Below are 23540 nucleotides of genomic sequence, written 5' to 3'. Positions count from 1 at the left end.
AGTGTTGATTTGTCTTCATCATTCCTAGATAAAGCTATATTTTATTCAAGTATTCCTTTCAGTGAAGGAATCCTTTGTGGCTAGTAATTTCAGAGTTCGTTGGCCTTTTTAGTGCATTTTGTGTCTCCTTGGCTTCAAATTCTTGGGAAGTAAATAATACCATTGACTGGGCCATTTGGTGTATAATTTGTCAGTTAGTCAAGTGATAGGGAGCTGGTCTTTGGCAGCCAGACCACAGGTGGCAAATGAAAGAAAGCTTCTGCACCTTCTCTGGAGTTCATCACTGGAAAAAGATGGCCATTACTCTTTCAAATACAGAGATGGCAATTGAAATTTCAGATGCTGGTTCCTGCCCAGTGACCTATGATAATGTTAGAGGAACATATCTTAAGTGTCTAATGAAGAGGTTTAGTGAGAAACTCCATTTTTAGGAACATAACCTGGGTGATTGTCATCTGTTTCCATAAGATTCAACCACATAATATAATCATTTGCAGCTCTTAAAATTACATTGGAAAAGCTTTAACAACACAGGAAAAATCATATATTGTTAAATTAAACAAGCGTTCTTTAACTGTAGTACAGCGTCTCAATTTTGATGAAGTTATCTTATACAGCTGGGAGAATATATATAAGTATTAACAGTGCTTATCTTTTGGAGATAGCACTGTCGATTTTTCTTCTGTACTTCAGTTTTTGGGTTTTTTTCAGATTTGCAGCAGTGAACTTAGATTATTTTATTGTCAGAAATATGTTTATTTAAAACTATTTTTAACTTGTTTTTTCTCTGTAATAAAAGATAACTTTTTCCCTAAGACTTCCTAACCTTGTCACATAGGCAGGGAACTAAGAGGACACACTGATTTAGGATTTAGAAGACATGTCAAACTTTTTTTTAGTTTATTTAAAATGCTTGTTGACCTTGTGAGCAGGCAAAGTTGAACATTCTTTATTAAACAAAGCCCTAGGAAGAAGATGAACAATAAACAAATATTTATGCCTTGTGGTGATAAGAATAAGGGGATTATTGAATGTTGGGGGAGAGGAGATATTGTTTACTTCTCTGGTCCTTAGTTCCTTCATTTGTAAAAAGGGTCAGTTGAGAGGAATAATCATACTGTTCTCTCAACATTTCTTGACTCTCAAGACATTTGAATTACAGTTGGCTGTCTGTGTGATTATGTCACCCAAATAGCAGAGATAGGTCAGTTTTAGCAGTGAGATAAAAGAAGGAAGTGTGTGTCCTGACAAGAATACTTGATTAATAACAAGAATTTTTTTTTAAATCCAGTGGTATTTCTATAAATGTTAGTAATAAAGATCGCAAATAAATATTATAGAGCCCTAAATGTTTACCCAATGCAGTGACTAGTGCAAAGAAAATATGTATAATAAAAGAAAATATTCTTAGGTAAATACTATTCTATGATTAGGGTTTGTGCATAAACACATGAACACCTAGAAAACCAGAATTTGAGTTTAGTTTTGTTTTTGCAAATGTTTTATATTATCAAATCCCATTTGTGTTTTCATGCAGTTCAATGATACAAAATATTGAGGAAACGTAGAACACAAAAGAAGTAGGTATTTTTTGGAATTGGTGACAGAAAGCCAAAAGATCAGAGGGACATCATAGAAGTTTCTCCTCAGTGGATATTAACTTTTCTAAAATGCATTGTCTTGTCCATCTCCTGCTTTTCATTGCATTATTGAACTGTTGGATGGTGCTTTGTATGAAACTTGGTGGACTGTAACTGCTGTTTTGTCATAGTTTGCCTCAGTTGGGTGAATGAAAACTATTCTCTTCTCCAACAGGAATGTTTGAAGTGGCATTTGTCATCTGTTGTCTTCCAGAAACTATCTCTATGATGTCTCATACCATCTTTCTTCGTTTCAGATATCCTCTGGCACTTGTAGACAGGATGTTTCAGAATCCCCTGAATTACGTCAGAAGTCCCCATTATTTCAGTTTGCTGAGGTAATGTATTACAGTTCATACTTAATGAGATTATAATGTGAGCTTAAATTTAGACTGATGACAGTAACTTAAAGTACTGAAGAATTCTCCTTAGCTTACTTAACGTAGATGGGAAAAGAGAGTCAAATTTTGGAAAAGGTATTTTGGAACTCCAGAGTCTCCTAATTAAGGAATAACTTTATGTACTTTATGTCTATAGGAGCTTGTTATTAAGTCACAGTAAATATATTTAAACTGTACCATTAATTTTTGTTTATGAATATAGTAAAATTCAGGATACAATTGAATTATTGTTAGAACTCTGTCATTTATTAGCTGTTAATTTATCAGGTGCCAAATCAGAAGATGTAATCCACTCATGGTTATTGGCTATGCATTCCTTTCTTTTTTTTAAGTACCCTTTGCTCTTAATTGAGACATTAGCATGCATTTGGCATTTTTCAAAGTCCTGTGTCTTTTATCAAACCTGTTTGACTCAATATGTTTCTAACATTGCTTCAGAGATGTGCAGGAAAGCATATTATCCTTAATAGGAAGTCTGTAAGGTTAAGACTGCTTCCCAAAATATCTTCGTTTATCATAGAACTTAATATGGAGCCATCATTATTAATTTTCTTAAACCTTAACCCAACTGATCTTCCCGTGATCATTTGAATTGTCTTTTTTACTAGACCTTCTCTCACACTGTCCTGACATAACCCTTCCTAACATTTGCCATTGTGTTAGGTTTTGGACAAAGAGAACATATTTTTAGTTTCAGATTTTTTTTTTCCCTCTCCAGTGCCCTTTTCTGGTGGTTCTCAACATTTTATTGGCAAAACTACTGTTCACAAAGGCAGAGGCCATTCCTTTTCAGACATTGTTTGTAATATGTGTAAATGCCTTGCTGGTATCACCAGAATGTTAGAATACATATTTGCTCACATATTCCTTATCTATCACTTTTCTTTCTGACCGTGTGAGATATGCTGTGAATTACAAATGTTTTGTATATTGTTTCCTTAAGAATTTAATGTCAGAGAGGATTCGCTGTGCACTCAGTTTTTAAACAGTAGTTGTAGAGATGTTAAATGATCTTGGTCCCAACTTTGAAAGCAGAGATGCTTGACCAGGGGCCCCTGAACCTCAAAAGATCTAATGAAAACCCTAAAATTTCCTGTGAACATTTAGGTGTGTTGGCATACGTGCATTTTTGTGGATTCTATAGCACACCTAGGAGTCCAAAGAGATCCCTAACTCTTTTGCTTTTATATAAAGAGTCCCTATCCCAAATCTGATACTTCTTCAGGAGCTCTCTATTCATGTGATTAACTGAGTATCTCTTTAACCCAATATTAATTTACAAGTAAATCCTTTTGTTTAGAAACTTGTGAAATGTTTTTCAAAAATCTAGATGGTTGATGATGGTGTTTCTCTTCATTTCATTCATTGTCTTAACCCTCAAAGAACTGTAGGTTAGGCAATTAACCTAGGCATAAACTAATTATTTTCCTAACTTTTATTGAGGGTGCATGGGAATGAAAAATGCTCTCTGAAGTAAGACCTACCCAGGACTTCAGGAAAATCCTTGTGGATTCATATTTGCAGTCTGTCACACTTGCACATGGAGCTCATTTGAAATGATAGGTTTCATGGTCTAACCAAGAAGAGTGTAATTTTACCTTAACATGTCTATAAAATACTTGGTTAAATTTTATTTATCCACAATGGGTCTGTTTATATATAGTTTGTTAAATAGATCTGGATTTTTTTTTTTTTTTTACTGATACTTATTCTAAAGATGCTTATATGTCTCATTATAGTGGCATTAAAATTTTCTTAATGGCTTCAGCAGTGAATAAAGTCAGTAGTTCCATCAGTCTCTTTTCTTATTCTTTCTCATCCCTAAACATTACTTTGATACTATTTCACTGACAGCCTCCATGGTTTTTCCAACCAGCTTAACTTAATTAAGAGGAAAAAAAACTACTTCTCTGATCGAAGAATTCTGATTAATTAAGGTGCATTTGTTACTTAGTAAGGACCCTTTGATGGAGTTGGTGAGCACAGTTAATTGAAGGAAAATACTTTTATGGGACCAGGAATGGACTGAATTCGTAACGCCCAGGCCTTTTGCTCTTGTAACTCACTTTCTCCCCATTTTGTAGCTGGATAGAAGTCTTTTTCACTTTGGAAGCAAAATTAATAACTGACCTTGTTCTCAAAAGATCTTTGAAAAGTATTTCCATGGGGCCATCAGAGCAAACTTTTAAAGAGGCTACCATAATTACCAAGTGGAAACGAAAGGCCTCCTAGTAGAACCAGCTGTGGTACGGCAGAATCCTCTATCCACTGTCAGATGCCTGAAGAGTGAGGATGCGAGAGAGTGTGTGTATGTAGGCATGCATGGTGTTGCAAAAGAAATGCTATTCCTCTTCAGTGAATAATTTATTGAATGCTGGTGCAATGCCAGTGTCTTCTGTAGCTTTTCTTTTCCCCGTAATCCTGTAAAATGGGGATTATTCTCTTCATCATTATCATCAATTTATAGTTGGGAAAAAATAAGCTTTAGAAAGATAAGCTGAGCTGCCCAAGGTCATGTAGCTGGTGAGGAGTCAGCTAAGATTCAATCCCAGATACCCCGAGCCACATCCATATGCTTCTCCAACACTGTTTCCCAGCTGCCTCTAAACAGAGAACAGCTTGGGGGGAGTGGTGTAGGGAAGAGAGAGCAACTGGCTTTTCTTGCAGCTTCCAGCTTTTAATAATATTTTAAAAAATATATTGAAATAAAGCAGTTCATCTCACGTCTCCTCCACGGCTGGCTGCAGCATACCTGATACCCTACAAGAGACATGGCAAAGGAGCCAAACTTGGTCTTTTGTTCTTCCAGTCATCTGTTTTTAGAAACATGGCCTTTGTCTTCCTTTATCATTTATAAATACTGTTCTTCTAAAAGGCATTAAGGGTGATGATTCATGTCTTAATCTTTATCAGTGTCTACAGTGGAAATATATGGCAGAATCTATTAGTCTGATATGAGAAAATGTCCTTGTGCATTAAAAACTACTTGTTTCCTTTCAGATATCTTCAAGTTCATCCCACCCTGATACTCCTTCAAAACAGTGTCAAGCATCAGCCTTGTTTCAGTTTGCAGAGGTATTGCCTCTTTTTTTTAAATGATTATTGGGCTGAGAAACTTACTGAGCTCAGGAAATACTAGAATGGAGTTTTAATAACATACAATGAACTTTAGGCATGCCTCTTGCCATTACAAATATAATGCACATAAGGGAATACTTAATGCTTTTTGCTGCCTTTGCTGTAATCATAGATCAGCTCCATATTTTGCATTCATTTTATAAGCATTCATTACGGAGTTCATTTAGAATAGACACTTTCCAGTAATTCATTTGTTTCATTTTACCTTGTTCTTAATTTATTTTAAAAGCTTTGGAAAAAACTGCTGTCCACATCCATAGGATTCCAATTTATTAAATGTTTCCAGTAGTGAAATTAGATGCTGTGATTTATGAAAGACTCACAGTGGATGCAGTGGTGAATACAACCTGTTAAATCATCAGCCCTTAGCTTTCGATGTGATGTAGCTTCAGCCAGCATCTTTAGTAGCGTTTAATCCCAGGTTTAGAGCAGGTCAGCTCTCGCAGGATCTCAGATTTCTTTGGTTTATCAGCCAGAGAGAGAGCATACACCAGAGAGTGCTCGCTTATTTAGTTGGTGTGGAGAAGCACATCTGACATGCTTGCCACAAAATCCCTGGCCTCAGCCATAGGCTGCTCATTTCTGATGAGCACTCTATGACAAGTAATAAAGTGTATACAGGTCATGAAAATAAGATGGTGTCTGCCCTAGGTCTTTCCCCTTCTTTAGTAATTCCAACCAAAAATATATATCATAAACTAAGCAGTTTTTTGAAGGGTTGAGCGAAAATGACAAGCAGCACCGTTCTGTTTAATATTGATGTATTGAATCATTTTGATTCATTTGAATAAAGAATGCTGCATAAATGAAATGTAAAATGATATCCTTTTGGCAGGAGAAAACCCAGCATGCTACTTTGAAAATGAGGAAAAATTACTTTCAGCTTTTATATTAAAAAAAAGAAATACTGCTGCTTCTTGGGACATTAGGGTCAGCCACTGTGACTTTATGCCACCAGTTAGCTTGGTTATCAGTTGGGCTTCTCTGCCACAGTATTTGCTTTAGTTGTTGAGGGCTATTCTATAAAACTGGTAACAAAAATGTCATATAATACTACCACTTACGAAGAACAATTTGCTTGATGAATCTGAATAAATTAAGATTTTATTATAATCTGTCATTATGATAAGCAGACTGTTATTTCCAGTCTGAGGAAATTGTTTTAATATTTCTTGCAGTTGGTAAGATCCATTTATTTGATACTAGTAATTTTTTTTTTAAAGATTTTATTTATTTGACAGAGAGATCACAAGCAGGCAGAGAGGCAGACAGAGAGAGAGGAGGAAGCAGGCTCCCCGCTGAGCAGAGAGCCCAATGCGGGGCTCGATCCCAGGACCCTGAGATCATGACCTGAGCCGAAGGCAGTGGCTTAACCCACTGAGCCACCCAGGCGCCCCACTAGTAATTTTTTTTAAGAGTTAAAAAGGAATTTTGGTTTGGTGACTAAATTTGGTTTTAATCTTAATACTTAAGCCAGCCCCATGCAACTTTTTAGAAATATTTTCCTCAAAACAGAAGGTATTTGCCATACATTCTGTTTGATTAAATTCTACACTCTGTAGTTGGATTAGAAAGGTAATGTCTCATCTTTGACACACCTGATATACATTAACTACCAAGAGTATTCAGCTTCATTTAAAATGTCAGTATGGGATATCACAGCTGGTGTTTCCAACAGTTATCTCCACTCAGAGCGTGATTGTTATTTAAGTGATACTATTACCATATTTATGAGGAGTTCCTGAAGCCCTGGGCAGCTCTGAGGGACTAGTTTGATGATGTAATAGCGACTACCACTTGATTCTGCGGAATGAGATCTGAGCCTCTCCTAAACCGATTAATGCTTCCTTGCTGCTAAGTATGCTCACTCCTTAAAGCATGAGAACAGTTTTTTCTTCCCTAGGAAAGAGAAGAACCTTTTCTCACTTGAGACCTTTGCAGGGAGATGTGTACAGATTTCACTCCTCTACTCAGTAGCACTGGTCTTCTGAGGGTTTTGGGTTTTGATCATGAGACATATATAAGATTTGAGAGACGATTAAAAAATTGTTAACCTGAAAATTATTAGTGCTGTTTCAAGACCTCATAACAGAGGAAGGCATGTGCAGTCGGGAAAACCAAAATGAAATGTTTTGCCCGAGAATCAAATGTAATTCCCCCTGTCAACTCAGTATATTGTTTTTCCTGGTTATATTTTGCATAGATTGATAATATGAGCCGTTTTCATTCCTAAGCCAATTAAATTATTATATTCTCGGTTATTGTTGTGATAGGGGCCCCCAATGTGAAACAACAATCTGGTGAAAGCCGGTGACACAGGTGGTGACAAGAATCCACAGATTGTTTGGCAGAACAAAGGAGATAGAAGCTTATGGAACATACTGGAAGGGAACAGCAGGCAAATTCGGGGAGGAGAGGCTGTCTGCAGAGGCAGGGGGTGGGGGCTGTTTGGAGGAAAGGTGAGGATAAATAGCCCATGGGCCAGTGAGGGCCTCTGGATATTGTGAGGTGGGTCCAGTGGGCCCGTCTGTATCCATCCAGGGGGTCGTGATAGGCCTTTTCTACAGTCCATCACTCAAGCCTTTTTGCCTAAAAGTGGCCTCTACAGTTACTACTTGTAACTGTTACATATGATTATATAAATTGAGTACACGGTTCTCTGAGGATATATAACTTCTCTAGTCACTTGTCTCAACTGGCCCAAGAGAACCCTAAGTTTCAGTCTCTGTCATTGTAAGATCTGACCACATCGTTAGCCTCATTTGGGGGTTGGTTAATTCAAGGCCAAACAAGAGCTAACAAGATGAACTAATAAAATTATCTACTAAAATCTGCTATAAGCACATATATTTCAGTAGAAATAGAACAGGCTGTAATTACTAACTATAATCATATCCCTAAAGCCTTTATAATTATTTCATGTAACACCCATCACCTTTGAGAAAACAGAAAGATTCTTGAAATTCTTGTTTTAATTAGTTTATAGCAGAGGTTCTCAAACTTTAAAAATGCATCGGAGTCCCCTCAAAGGCTTCTTCAAACAGATTGCGGGGCCTCACTCCCAGGGTTTCTCATTTATTGAGTCTGGTGTGGGGCCTCAGAATTTGCATTTCTAACAAGTTGTCCTGTTGGAAACCACAATTTGAGACCACTGCTCTGTAGTATAATTTTTACTCTGAGTTATTAGCTCATCCTTGTTAAGGTACTTCCTAGTATCTCTGGGCCTTATAGGGAAGGGATGAAGAGAAAAAAGGACGGACACATAAAAGAACTCTACTCAGGAACCCACTTGGACCCCCTCTCTTTTCAGAGGGATTTCAGTACACTTAGAGAAAAGTGAGTGTTTCTATGATTAGGAAACGATTTAGTCTTTAAAAATGTTTAGCTTTGTAATATTATATTAAGGTTAGGCATGCAAAATTCCTAGAGTCCATTCCTGCTAATTTGATTTACAAACATATATAACTCTAGGAAGAGGTTAGCTAGATCTTCTCCTGGCACGGGGCCATTTATTGTGGAAAATAGTTATCCTAGAGACACCCTTTTTAAGAAACAGTCAGCCCTGGGCATTTCTTTAAGTTGAAGTGTTTTTTTTCTTTCTTAACCAAATTTGATAGTTTCAAAACTCATTGAAGTTAACAAACTTGGAATCATGAACCTGAATAAAGAACATTTTGTTTATATATTCCTCATGAAAGTTTATGTCTAAAGGGAGGAAAATACATCTACTTTACAAGATCTAGAAAGAAAGAGTGCAGAGCCTGTCCCCCATTTCAGCCTGTCTCCAATCCTTGCTGATACTCATACCTCACCTACATTCAGCTGGGCCCACTTTGAAGAGCTGTCGTGTTTCCAGGCTCTGATCCATTACATTGGTCAAAATGAGTTTCCTATCTGCATCTTTTGTTGTTTACAGGTAGAGTGACACATCCATAGCATTTTAGATCTTATTTACTGTAGACTAATAACCACATGTAATGCCAGAAGGGAGCTATTGTCTTCTATTATTTAACGAGTCTGAAAGCCATGACCAGTTCACATGTTCTTTCTGTTGTGTGGCTGACTCTTACACCTAAAATAGATCTTTGCATTGAAATATTACATATTTTCTTTGAAGACAGAAAACTAATCTGGATGATTTGTAACAATAAGTTTAGACATTAAAACTTCCCTTAGAAAGTATTTACTTTGCCAATATAAATACAACCATCATCTCACCAAATTTAAGACATTGCCACAGTTGGATATAAACAATAGGTGCAAATTTAATGCATTCATTTTGATGATGGACTGTTCAATATGTTACAGAATATTACACTCGACAAAAACCATATACTCACACTGCAGCTAATCAGTATGAAAGTATTATGTGTTTTATTAGAAGCATTAATATTTCTTTTAAGGTAAGAAAGACCAGTCATCCCATACTGTTCATTTGGGGTTTTTTAAAAATATTTTTTTATTCATTCAGTAATTATCAGTCATTCCTTACCAGGCTGCAGTGTTTTATGATATCCCTCATAATTGCAAAAAACATCTACTATTACCTAATTTGCTTTTGATCTTTACTACCTGTTTCCTTGGTGTGGTTCCCCTACCTCAGGCAGCTATAAAATGAGCAGTTTAACATCCAGGATGATCATTTTTCTTAGCACTTTCGCTGTACTTGACGTACTATTACACCCTTGTTTATCCAAACAGTATATACTAGCCAGAAGAGAGACTGTGGTGGAGTTAACCGATTGGCAAGTGCCATCCAGTTTGAGGACAATAAAAAAGCCAAGAATGTACTATTCAATATGGTCCACTAGTGTCCCCTACCCAGAAGTAAAACATAGCGTGTACTTCCCTCTACCAGGTGACCAGACATTGAAAAAAAAAATATTAATGGTATTGTTCTTACTTGAAAGGATGTGTAAGTCTCTTAAATAGGAAAAAAAAAATGGTGGGCATGTGCAGTAGAATCACAACTCAGCATTGTACAAATTCTAATGAAGCCATGAGAATGGATCAGATTAGTAAGAGAAGATGTGTAAATAAAAAGACAAAATCTTGAGGAAAAGCATTTATGGGATCACCAGAGAAAGGAGAACAATAAGGAATGGGGGTGGGGAGGATGGGTAGGAAGAAAACCAGGATTCTTCAGCAATGGAAGCCCAGAGAAGAGTTTCTCAAAGGAAGGGTCAGCCACATCAAATGTGGCCAAGAAATCAAGATAAGGACCAAGCATAGCATTAACAATGTCCAGTTTTTCTTCACACCCCCTACACCAAAAAAAATTAAGAAGCCAAAGACGCTTTTAGAAAGCCTATCTCACCAGCGTTACTCTATGAATATTGTATTGGTTGCTGATTCAGGAAGTGTTGGGCTACCAAAATACATTGAACCTACCCCACAGGAGCTCCTTTGGAAATGTTCCTTAGACCTCCACATGGGAAAAAATCCTCCCATGGGTAATGAGGGAACTAGGCCTTACGAGACACAGATGGTGGTTCCTTTTGAAAGGTGAAGAACCATTCTCAAGCCTCAACTCAGACAACTGTGCATGAAGTCGGGTGGCAGACAGTGCAGTCGGACTTTCTTCATCAAGCCCACAGTTGGCCACACACAATGTGTGGTACTGAGTGAGGAGCATAAACCTCCAGCAACACAGGTGATAGCAGAGGGCGCCATTGGGAGATCTAGAAGTGCACCCCATCCTGGCTTAGTGCAGCAATGCCACACTCGCCCGCCCGCTAGTGATGCTGGAGAGTGTCATGTGACTATGTGATAGATTAAAATTCTACAGATTATTAGAAATTATCCTCTAACATTGCAGTTTCTAATTCCATTCCTACTTCAGTATGTAACAAATTTTTAAAACTATACTAAGAAAGTATTTTTATTCATGTTACTAATGATAAATTCTTGTTAATAATTGCACCATTTATTGAGAGCATAATATGAACCCAGCACTTTGCCAGACTCTTCATTAACATAAAATCTAAACTTCACAACAGTAATATGGGGCAGGTATTACTGATTCTGTTTTGAAGATGAGGTAGAGGAGACTCAGAGTCTTGATTATTTTGTTAAGTCAACACAGCATAAAATAATGAAGACGTGTCTGCCTGACACAAAGATCATGTTCTTTCATTTATACAACCTTGGTTCAAAACACTGACATCTATATTCAGTACTTCATTCCCTCAAGTCATTGATAGGTGATGTTTTTTCTCTTAGTTCAGTGATAAGGTGAGTAATTAAATTCAGCTTGTCTAGAAAAAAATAGAAGTGGCACATATCAGAGAAAATTTAGCTAGAAGAAAATATTCCAGACTTCAGAAAGATTGAGCCCCATTTAGTTAATTTTCAAATAGGTTTTTTTTTTTTTTTTTTAAGGATTTTATTTATTTACTTGAGAGAGAGAGAGAGCAGGAGTGGAGGGGGCAGGGGAGCAGAGGGAGAAGGAGAAGCAGACACCCTGCTAAGTGGGGAGACCAATGTGGGGCTTGATCCCAGCACCCTGGAGCCATGACCTGAACCAAAGTCAGATGCTTAACCGACTGAGCTACCCAGGTGCCCCTCCCACTTAGTTAATTTTCTAAGAAGAAGTGGTTGAGATAAATAGCAAAGAACTGTTAAAATTGATAGTACCTAGGAAGAAAAAAGTTCTTATTCCATAAACTAGACCCTTCTAAATGTTCCGGGTAGCTTATTAAGTATTTGCCTCTACAAAGAGAAAATTCTCTCTAGCAGCAAGCTCCCAGTCTCTCCCCGAGCTGACAGCTCCCCAGAACTCCCTGTGGGAGCTGGGGGTCACCTGTAAGGATACAGACACCAGGCAGGACTGCTTCCTAAACTGAACTAAGAGATACCTCTGTCTTAAATTGAGAAAGAATTCAGAATCGCCAAGAATATGAAAAGCTTTACACCAGAGCTAGCTCCTCTAATGATGACAGAACTTCTCCAGGAGAATACTTTATAAAGATCCTTAAGAATGTATGTCCTCAGCTTCTTACTAAGTTAGGCTAGAAATAGAGAATGAAGTGTTCGTATAAGAATGAAGGACAGTGCAGTTACATGTTATGGAACAGCTGCTCTTTGGTCACATTTGCAGGAGAGCTTGTGGGAAGTGTAACGGTGTATGTGTTCGTATGCCCCAGCATAGGCCTTAACTCTGTGACTTAGAAGTGTGGTCTCGACTGTCCATCTTTATCGTTCTCTCAGAGCTAGGGCCAGTGTTTATGTAAAACTCTTAGCATCCCCAGCTCCTGCCGTAATTCCCTAGTTCATTTATATTGGATTCTCAAAAAAATATTTGTTGACTAACAAGGCTGTCTTTGCCAAATGCATTCCTTAAAGAACAAAATGGGACAAAACTTGTTGCTTTGGTACAGACGAAATGACTCTAAATCCCTTGTATTTGGCCAGCTGATGAGTTGGTGTTTGTATAGAAATGGAAATGCATATCTTGTAAGTTTAAAGCCTGCAGTATAGAAGATAATACTCCTATCATTTAACCGCTATCCCAGCCACACCTGGTTTTTGTTGCTGTTTTTGAGGTTGTTGATTACAGTTGGTTTCAAAAATTGTCCCAAGTACGACACATTTAAAATTACTTGATACTTGGGAATGGTGATGTTCTCATAAACAAAAGAAAGTTCCTGGGTGTGTGTGAAGAGGAAACAAAGATTCTGATAACACAATTAACATTCTTTATGTGAATTGTTTTTTCAATATAGATTTCTTCGAACACTTCACAATTGGGTGGTGCCGCCGAGCCTGTGAAGCGCTGTGGGAAGTCGGCACTCTTTCAACTGGCAGAGGCAAGTTTCTAACAATATTTAGAGATAAGATCTGCAGAGGTGGAAGCCACAAAAAAAGTTCATCATTGCAGCATTCTTTAAACTGTGCCATTTCACCAGTGACCAGACTGTGGTGTTTGGTCTAATTTTCAGCCATGAGAGGGTTAGCTTTTTCATAGGAAAAAAAAAAGGAGTTTTGTTATGAAAAATCAGTAAGCACAGAAAAAGGGGACGCAGGGAAATTGCAGAATCTTTTTTCACAGGTAGTATTGTAAAATAAGGTCAGTTTTTGTCCCACACTGTGAAGTCAGTCCAGCCTGGACCCAGGAGAATGGCCTGAGTCATGTTTCTCTCCTCAGATTCTCCTATAACATCCTTAAATTCCTAGAAGACACTACTTTTAAACCAGGTGGTTGATGTTTTAATTTGGGGTTGTTTTTCTTTGTTGTTGTTTTTGTTGTGGGGTGGGTTTTTTTGGTGGCTTGTTTTTTAAGTGAAGAACTCATATGACATATTTTAAAATCTGATTTTGTAACACCTGTCAGTTGTATGCTTGATATGATATGGGTATAAAATGCTGCTGTTCCTTTGGTAAAGTAGAAAATGTGCTTTTATAAATCTGTGAGGAACAGAGAGCCCTCGCTTGGTGGGGGATGGGGTTGGTGTGAAAGGTGCTAGCAGCAGTTGGTGGTAGAGTGTAGGCAGGGACCATGGTTTTCTCTGCCTCCCTGCTGCTGCTCTGCCTTTTTTCTGTGAAAGAAATATCTGTAGCACTAGGACACGATAATAACAGTTTACTTTTTCCGTGAGACAAATTAGGAGGCACAAGATGGGTGACCAGATATCTCTTATATTGAACTTTTTCTTTTCTTTCATTTTTCTGGCTTCCTTCCAGTTAGTTCCTTCTGAGGTTGTGTGTGTGTGTGTGTGTGTGTGTGTGTGTGTGTGTGTGTGAGAGAGAGAGAGAGAGAGAGATACGGTTCTTTTTATAAAGCCTTTGTAGTTTATTAAATTTAATGGGACAACCTATCATTTTCTAAATTTTATGGTAGCTTATATCATAAAAATCTAGGAGTTTTAAATGTGTTTAAATGAAGCTTTTAAAGTCTAGCCAGGCCCACATTAGAAATAGAAAAATACAGAGGCCTTAAACAATAAAGTATATAAACAGTGGAACAAATGAACCCTTTGTTGTCTGACATTAAGCTGACATGGTTCTTGTTAGACAAAAATCAGACCCAAATAGAGGTCTACAGATGACTAGAAAACTTCCAAAGATCTTAGGAATCATTTAAAAAAGAACTGAGTGAGTCAGTGGCCAAGTACTACTTCAGGTAAAACTGAAACAGTAAAGATCTGGCAACAAGTGCTCCTTTGGAGTTGGAGCAAACAACTCTTTGTAAAGAGAGACTACAAGGTGATGAATTTAGTATTTTTAAGACCCTATAGATTGTCAAGACAATGTATTTGAAAGAAGTGACACCTTTTCTTAAATAAAATGAATGTATGGTGCTCTCTGCATTTCCCTGTTTGTCTGTGTGTGCACACACATGCACATTTACATACAAACATAATATATACATAACAACACTAAATTGTAAAACAAGTTAACTCTCATATTAATGTATCTGTAATGAATCATTTTATACTAGAAATACATGATTCTTTTAGGTACTTTGCTATGGAGGGTGCTAGAGAGATGATTTTGTCTTCTCATTTTCTTTCTTTGGCATAACCGTTATAAGAAAAAAAAGGATTCCCTATTAAATCAGAGCTCATTAAAAAGAACATTCTTCTAATTTGTAGGGATGCATCCCAAATATGAAACAGATGCTATGGTTTAACAGATGTTTGAATGCTGGTATCATAATTTTAAAGGGGTAAAATGACTGCAATAAGCCTATTCCAATTATAGCAAATCAGCTTATACTCAGACTTGGTTTCTTGTAACATCTGAGTAAAAATATATGCTTTTGATAAAACAGGGTCGCTAAAAAATAATTTACCAAGAAAATCTCACATTATTATTTGCACCACATGAATATCATACCATAATGCCAGTAGACTGTTTTAGAATAACATTCTAAATCCTTCCCAGTTTCTAATTAAACATAAATATGTGCACAATGGATTAATCAGCATCTCCAAATAATCACCAGTAGAAATATGCTTCCTTAATTTTTTTTATTCCATGTGTATTTGATACTCATTTTTCTTTTTCTTTTCTTTTCTTTTATTTCTTTTCAGTGTTCCAGCATTCATTTTTCTTGAACTGAATATAATATTTAATTATTTGGGGTATCTCTTGAAATAAGTATAACAGGATATGGAGGAGGATTTTTCCTCTTGCCCAGAATTGGTGCTGTTTTCTGAAATATGGAAATACAGCTTTAAAGTCACACATACCAAAGGGAAATCCACCAGGAAGCCACCTTTAATTTGGGCCAGATACTCTTGGGATTTATAAAGAGATGGTCTGATCCAACTACTGCCCCATATGCCATTCCAGGGGTTTCTCCTTTCATTCCCATCCTAACCCCCAAGTCATCAGTGGTGGGGGGGATGGCTATCAAAGACTTTCCAGTCACCCAGAATATTTTGGCCTTTCTCCCTGTCCTGAGGAGGAAAGGAAAGAAGTGCTTTCCACTCTTTATCCCTGCCCCATATCAAGCAAAGTGAAGGCAGCTCTAAGAAAAACTTTGTTAAAGATCAGAGGGTATCTGCAAGAGGTATCTTCTCATTCTTTGATTAGAAGCAGGAAATGTTGTAGACATAGACTTAGTGCTATGCCTTGCACCTGTTTGACCAGTGAGAAAAGAACTGGAGGAATTTGGCTGCGGGAGAGGCTTGTAATAGCCTGCTGTACTCTCCGTTTTGGCAATGTAAAGATGCATGAGTTTCCACAGGTCAAGTCGACAAAGAGAAAGCAGTTGAGTGTGATCAGGCAAGATAGTCATAGGGTGCGGGGTTGGCAGAGAGCAGGCCCAGGACAGTCTCTTACATCAGGAAATATGCAACAGAGACAGCTTTACTGAGGACACTGATGAGCTCCCACAAGCAGCAGTGATGCTCAGCCAGTTTCCACCAGTACAGCAGTCCTGCTACTAAAATACCAAATACTTCCCATTGTTAGTAAAAAACTGTGACCCAAACCCCCTGTATACCCTTGCTGCAACTTTCCCAGCATCCCCGGGTTCCCCTGATCCTTCAGCAACTGAAGGATGCAGCAAGGGGCCTGCAAGATGTGGCCCCTGGACCACATCCCTTCTGATCATTTAGCACCCCTGCCTCTTAAATATTTTGTATACCATCCCTGCCCTTGGCATCCCCTGACAAGGTCATTCAGTCTTACATATGTTAGCAGGAACAGATAAAAAAAACAGACATAACCATGGGCAGTTTGCTTTACCTCCACCATAGCTTCTCCTATCCTCTACAGCAGAACTATTTAAAAATAGCCTTGTGGACTCTGGGAAACAAACTGAGAGTTTTAGAGGGGAGGGGTGTGGGGGGATGGTTGAGCCTGGTGATGGGTATTAGGGAGGGCACGTATTGCATGGAGCACTGAGTGTTATACACAAATAATGGATCATGGAACACTACTTCAGAAACTAATGATGTACTGTATGGTGACTAACATAACATAATAAAAAATAAATAAACGAATAAATTATAAAAAGAAAATAGCCTTGTGAAGGGAAGGGCCAGGAACCAGCCTCGGAACTCACGTCTCCCCTTATCCCACCTCCCTTCCTATGGGCTGACATGGGAGGAGGACTGAATAAGGAGACCTCCCAAAGCTATAGGCACGTACTTAACACTGTGCCGTGCACCCACTTGTGCAGGCAAAAAGAAAATTGGAGGAAGTTGGCAGCAGACACAAAGAGACTTGAATTGGCCTGCACTCTGGGTTTTGGCACTGGAAGGACCCCTTCTATTTCCCAAGACCCTGTAGCCAGGAGATGCCCCGGGGAAGGCCCTGTTTCAGGCATTTGATTGGCATTTTAAACTGGGTGGATTTTTAATAGCTGAAAGTGACCTGAAAATTCTGGGATCTGTTCCAGGTATTTTTCAGGAATCTACTCCAGCTAGAAAGGGAGTTGGCATAGTGCTGCTGAGGTCAGGGAATTGAGAAGAAAATACAGTCCTTGATATTTGAACCTCCATGAGATTCATACTGTTCAGTTAATCAGTTGCTTAATTGGTGCAGGTACTTAATGTGTTTCTTTTCGTTTTGAAATTAATTAGGTCAGATCCTATAAGGAATAGCAGAGCATCCCCCTGGAGACCATAGTTATAGTTGTTTCATGTTATAGTTGCTGTATAGTTGGAGGGCACACAGAGACATCTGTACCTGTGCATTTTAGTGAAGAAAATTCTACACTTGAAGATCTCTGGTATCAGAATTGCCTAATATAATAAGATGTACAGTTGATTCATTTATTCCAACAAACAGTAATTACTGAGGACTATTCCATGCCAGTAACAGTGAGGCTGCTGAAGTTACCTGCATATGGGTATACAAGTAGTGTCTATTACGATGGGATAAGCTGCAAACCTCCTTCTAAGATCAGCGGTGTAAGCACACTTTACTTCCAGGTGTAGGTTTGGTGTTGTAGAGGACCCCTAGAGACTGGAATGCATGCCTGAAAATATCAGTTGCTCTTTGTTTTACTTCTCTTTTTCTGAGATAGTTCTATGTCTTCTTTAAAACAGGTTATAAATTTTAATAGCAGGAAGTAAGTTGTGCTATCTAACCCAAGATCCTGACGACTATTTTACTATCTGCTGTGTGGTAGGCACTTTATAAGTACTTTATATGTACTCATTGAATTTTCACACACATCCTTGGAGATAGGTACTATCATCATTCTTCTTTGACACATTAGGAAACAAAAGGGCAGAGAGGTTTTATGACTTGCCTAAGGTCATGCGGACAGGAGATTAGAGCCTCTGTAGGAAACCCAGGCAGTCTGTCTCCACAGCCCAGGCTCTTCCACACTGGGCTGTTATGTCGCCTTGATTCAGATGAATGTAAAAGACTCTGTAAGTTGCTTGTTATAGGACTTTGCGTATTATGGAAGGCTCTATGGAAGACAGCTCACTCCTACACATATGTGTATGGCTGAATAAGATGACAGATTTTTCAAGACTGCTGTCAAAGAAACGGAGCTGATATTTCCTTTTTAAAAAGTGTCTGTACTTTCAAAACTGCCAAGATACATCTTACACCCTTAAATAAGTAAGTGCCTGTTATTGAATATACTTTGGAAGATACTGTGAGGAAATTATGGGGTACGACTCCTGTCCTCCAAGAACTCATTCTCCAGCTGCGGAGAGAGAAGATATAAAAAGTTAAGGGATAAGAAGTAAGTGTGCAAATGGCTTCACCGAGAACCATGCAGTGAAATGGCAAAGCTCTCCTCGAGTGACGAATGATACACCAAGTGAACATGTGAAGACAAGAAAGGGAGGAGTTAATATTGACAGGAGTGTTGTGGGGACCGAGCGCAGAGACAGCACGGAGATGGTTGTTGAAGGAGTTGTGGAGGAACAGGGGTTGCAACCAGCAGCCTTTGGGCCACATTTAACTTGCATAGATGCTTTTTTCAGACCATAATTTGTTGACCTGTATTGACATTTGAACTAGTGTTCAATATTTTAAAAATAGAGATTTCAAGTGAATATCTATGTCTGACTTCTCATGAAAATTGAAGAGAATCTGGAGACTGTGATCCAGCCTTCCTACATGAGAACAGTTGGTCAGGGCCGGTAGTGGCCTGCCCACCATCCTCTCCTTTGCCTACTGAGTCCTGAGTCTGAGGCCAGCAGTCAATGCCAGCCCCTACTTAACCCTGTGCACCTCCCTCTTTTGTACCTGAGCACCCGGACAGTGCCGATTGGGAGCTGCATAATTAAACAGAGAGATGGGAGAGAGATAGCAGAGGGATTAAGGGGTTAAAAAGCAGGCAGACGTGAGGTAGGTGGGTGACAACAGCTCAGTCAGATGGGCAGGCGTCGAGGATTGTGCTGGGAACCTTATGGAAGGTGGAGTGTGGCCGCGGTTCGAACTGGGAGAGTAGTTAGTGTGAAGCAGGAAAAGTTGTGCTTGAAGGATAAGGAAAAGCAAACGAAGACTGAGGGCAGGGGCGTGCAGTGAGAAAGAAGACTCCAGTGGCAGCTGTACGTAGAACGGAGGGGAAACCTTCCGGTGACACCCACGTGAGAAGAAGAGCCAGGATTGTGGAGGGGCTGGCTGGCAGTGGAACAGGAGGTAGAAAGAGACAGCAAGCAGGGAGCTTACAGGGGATTTTGTTGGATTTGATGACTGGGTTAATGTGGGAGGCAGAGCGAAAGGGGAGCCAGAGGTGACCCCATCTCTGAACCTGAATCCTCGGAACCCTTCTTCAGGAAGCCTGGATGTTTGTGAACAAAGAGGAAAGCCCTGCTAGCAGAAAAGAGATGAAAGGTGCTGAGGGGTAGGAACAGCTGAGGAGATCCACTACTGAAAGTCAACAGGAGAAGGTATTTGTCAGGGCAAATGGTCGGTTTTGGAAAGCAGAGGCTCATGTTCTCTGGGCACAGAAGAAAGAAAGGTAGAAAATAGTTGCACAGGCTTGCTGCATTTGGTCTGTGGTCTGTGTTTTACTTTGCTTTATCTCAGTGTATGAAACTGGTAATGTGTTAGGGTAAAGTTGAAGAAAGGGTGCCAGGTGTCTCCAGATCTACTCATCAAGTATAAAAAGATCAAGGTTGTAGATCAGGGGTACTGAAAAAACTATCTTGAACCCTATTTATTAAAAAAGAATGATGACATTTTCAGAGGCCTTGACTCCCTAGTTTTCCTACATTCTAACTTTCAGAAACCACTTCTAATTAAAACCAAAGAGATAGGTAAAGGTGAATATATTCCAGTGCCTGTAAAAATTAAATCTTAAGGAAAATGTTGGTTCATTTTAAGAAAAGTTGAAATTCTGATAAGATCATAGAGATGAGACGCCATCCCTCCGGTCACATTTGCATTCCTTCCCGCTACCAGCTAGAGGGGATGTTTGATGGAAGTAACTTCTTTACGGTTTCCCCTGTGTCCTCACTGACGGCTGATGCGCAGTGTTCCCTCCGTCCTGCTGGAAGCCCTTGAAGCCCAGAGTCTCCTGCACACCTCTCAACCTCGCCCTTCCTACACAGTTGTCACATGACCGAATCCCAAATACTTATAATATATGTGAGGGGCTCTTTTCTTTGAAAGTGGTGTATTTCTTTCTTTAGCTTTTTACACACTGTTGTGAGTCATTTTTATGAAACGTCTGTCCTAAAACTTTTCATCTCATTTTTAAATGCATCAACTTATTTTTGGAAGAGCTACAACATAGGAATTCTCCTAATGAGTTCCTTTAATGTGTCTAGGGGAGACTTGAATAAGTGCCCTGTGGAACAAAGGTCACCCCACCCATCTGGAGTCTTCAGAAATAGCATAATTTCTGAAGAAATAGTGAAGAGACACACTGAAGCCACCTTTTCACCTGGCCGTGTTTCTGTAAACCAAGTAGGAAACTACTTAATATGCTCAGTTATCCGTGTTGAGAGATGCTTAGACCACTGTTCTGTGACCAGTTATCTTTTATAATAAAGAAAATTGAATTTTCTTAGCATCAGTGCTATTCCTTATTCTCTGCAGCCATCAGCCAGTGTATGTTTATGGCAAAAACATTCTGGTTTTATTTAATTATGGGAGAAGGGCACATCTTGGAAAGCACTGCGAAGTGCCATCCCAGGGTTATATCTACAATGTTTTGGCAGATAATAAGCCAGTACAAAATGACTGTAAACATACCTTGGCTGTAAAACATTTATTTTGTACTAAAAGGCAGAGATTTTGAAATTGAAACTTCCTGATAAGTGTCAGTGGGTCTGTTTTCACACTGCCTTGTGTTTTTAATCTTTCTGGATCCTTTATAATAGACAATGAAAGACGAAAGATAATTAAGAGTGAAATGATAGCTACGGTACATTTTGGGAACAACTCACCCATTTCTTTGTACCAGTTAAAGGGCATCTCCTTCTGTGGTATCATTCTTACCTAGTACACATGATGAATTATTTTTTCTCTGGTCATTTCACTAAGTCTTTTATAGCAGAACACATTAAAGAAACAAATCGATACCTTACATTTGTAGAAAGGAATACATTTTAGAATGTCTTTGATTCCAAGAGATAAAAGCTTGCTCAGCACAGATTTATTATGTCTCTGTAGTCCCCAGTAGCAAACCCTGAGCCTATGTCATGATCTTTCCTGAACTGAAAATGGCAATCTCCCTGAACCCAGGCACATAAAAAATAATCCCTCCAATGCACATTTTATGTCACCCCTTCGATAATCCTCCTGAAAGTTTTTCTTTGTAATAGGTTTGAAGAGGATAATTTTTTATACATCGGTCCAGTATGTGTGTCCTGTTAGAGTCTCAGTTCCAGCATACTAGTTCTCATTTTTCTTTTGGGGGTGAGTTGCCATTTCTTCCAGCTCATCACTGTCAGGCCATTCTGACTACACAGAACAGTGAGAAACTTCAGGAAGGTTTCAGTTACCAGAAGTAAAACTAAAATATTGGTGATTAGTTTTCACTGTTGCTCTTGGGAAGCTTAAGTAAGGACAGTGTAAGTGTGGGTCCTAATTAGCATTTTTTTTACAGACTTGTCACTCTTTCTGGTGTGAATCAGAATGCATTTTAGACTTCTCATGTACCTCCAAACTAGTGAACCATTCAGTTCAATGCAGTTATCTGTGGAATGCCTTCTCTTTGAAAGGTACTAGGATAGATCCTTGGAGGACAATACAGAGGTGAACAGGATCGATTTTGTGCCCCCTGAGTTACAGTTATAAAAAAAATACATAGTGCCTGAGGGAATAGACAATAGATATCAAATATTTATGCCAGACATTTGATTTAAAACGTTAACGTTCTGACTTCTTTGAATACAGCCATGGGAATTCCATCCAGAAGGTGTCCTGTAGACATGTTACAGTGTCACTTTTAAAGAAGGTTATTGTTCAATTTAAAATAATAATAGAAGAATAAATTGTCATTTTCTAAGGCATATTCTATTTCAAGGCTTGATTAACAACCCACCCTCTATTAAGGGCAACTTGACTAATTAATAACAGACATTAATTCTGTGCTTCCCACAATGCAGTTTTATTCACTTGAGTTCACACTGATTTATGTCCCTCTGTGTCCACTGGGTGCTAATCTGTATGCGTGTCCATGCATGTGAACAGAATGTAGTTCATATGCACTTTCATAAGTCTCACTGAAGTTAATTGATAAATGCACTAAAAGTAGATGTTTGTACCCAGTAGTAGAACTGAGCTTCACTCTGTTTAATGAGGGTATGCTTCGTGAAAGATAACTGATTTAAGATCTTGCATCTAATTTTGTTGTATATGTTTTTTTCCCAATTACAGAATCATTCAACCCTAGAATGAGGAAATTGGAGCACAGTACTTAGTGTACCAAGGCCATGATGTGCTACTAATGATATCCGTAGGACTGGTCCTGTTACTGCCCATAGCTCATACTCATTCTGCATGGCATAAGCTGCAGAGGGATGGTTGTCAGAATACATTTTTTCTTGCTCCCTACCAGGCACTATTTTAGGTGCTGTACATGTGCAGCTCACTGAACCTCACAGTGTTCCTAAGAGAAATACTATTACCGTCCACGTTTTATAAATGGGGAAACCGAGGCACGGAAAGGTTTTTAGAAAATGAGCAAATCGGGCAGAGTCCGCGTGCAGCTCCAGGCAGTCTGGCTCCAGAATCCGTGGCTTTTGAAAAGGCTTCTCAAGATAGAATTTGTTCCTAACTAAGAGTGATGGCATCTTCTAAGAGTTACTACATCCATGGCTATTCCCAAGTTGTTTGTTTTATGTGGAAGCACAGGCTGTTAATTCCTAGAGACTTTTGAAAATTATTTCTGATAATAAAATATTTGAACTCCTAGAAGAGAATATAAAAACTGGGAATTAAAGTCTCCCCCAAAAGGTCCTTCTCAAATGTGCTATTCCAGAGTCTCTTCTGGTGGTTCATGTCCCTGGTGGCTGCAGACTGCCTTTCCTGGGTGCCTGTGTCCCCTTGATTTCCAGCTGGGTTCAACCGGTGGGAGAATCAGGGCTGGGGGGGAAGAGTGAGGCCAGGATGTGCAGAGAAGGGGGTGTGAGGAGGACTGGGAGTAGAGCAAAGGTCATATCTCTTCCACATGCTCAGCTTCCTCCACTTAGGCCCACTGTGGTTCCTTCTTCCTTTGGGGACCTCCCTCCCCCATTTTTTCTTACTGTTGCTATTTCCTGGGTTGCCTCACCAACCTCCTGTTTGTGCATCTCAGTTCTAGGTGACCTGTGTAACCAACCTATTCCCTGCATTAAATTCCTTCTGCTAGATACGCTTTCAGCTGTTTGTTTTCCTAATTAGACCCTGCCTGGTAAACAAGCCATTTTTATTTTCCATTTGGTATGGTTATAAAACCGGCTGAGAATGCTGTTGGCATACTATATCAATTTCAGCAAGACTTTTGACA

General features: G+C 38.9%; 1 protein-coding gene across 11 annotated transcripts in view; it reads left to right on the top strand.

Annotated features, from left to right (window-relative positions):
• BBX (BBX high mobility group box domain containing) overlaps positions 1–23540 on the top strand; it is a 274540-nt gene that overhangs the window by 211035 nt on the left and 39965 nt on the right. For 10 of the 11 annotated variants that reach the window (XM_032350051.1, XM_032350053.1, XM_032350046.1 and 7 more), the window contains 3 exons: positions 1898–1978; positions 5042–5116; positions 12904–12987. In XM_032350051.1, the coding sequence (XP_032205942.1) occupies positions 1898–1978; positions 5042–5116; positions 12904–12987 (240 nt within the window). The remainder of the gene's footprint in view (positions 1–1897; positions 1979–5041; positions 5117–12903; positions 12988–23540) is intronic. The other variant, XM_032350044.1, reaches the window with a different exon arrangement.

The sequence above is a fragment of the Mustela erminea genome, chromosome 1 (genome assembly GCF_009829155.1).
Source record: "Mustela erminea isolate mMusErm1 chromosome 1, mMusErm1.Pri, whole genome shotgun sequence".
NCBI lineage: Eukaryota > Metazoa > Chordata > Mammalia > Carnivora > Mustelidae > Mustela > Mustela erminea.
This window is presented reverse-complemented; position numbering and strand designations above follow the sequence as displayed.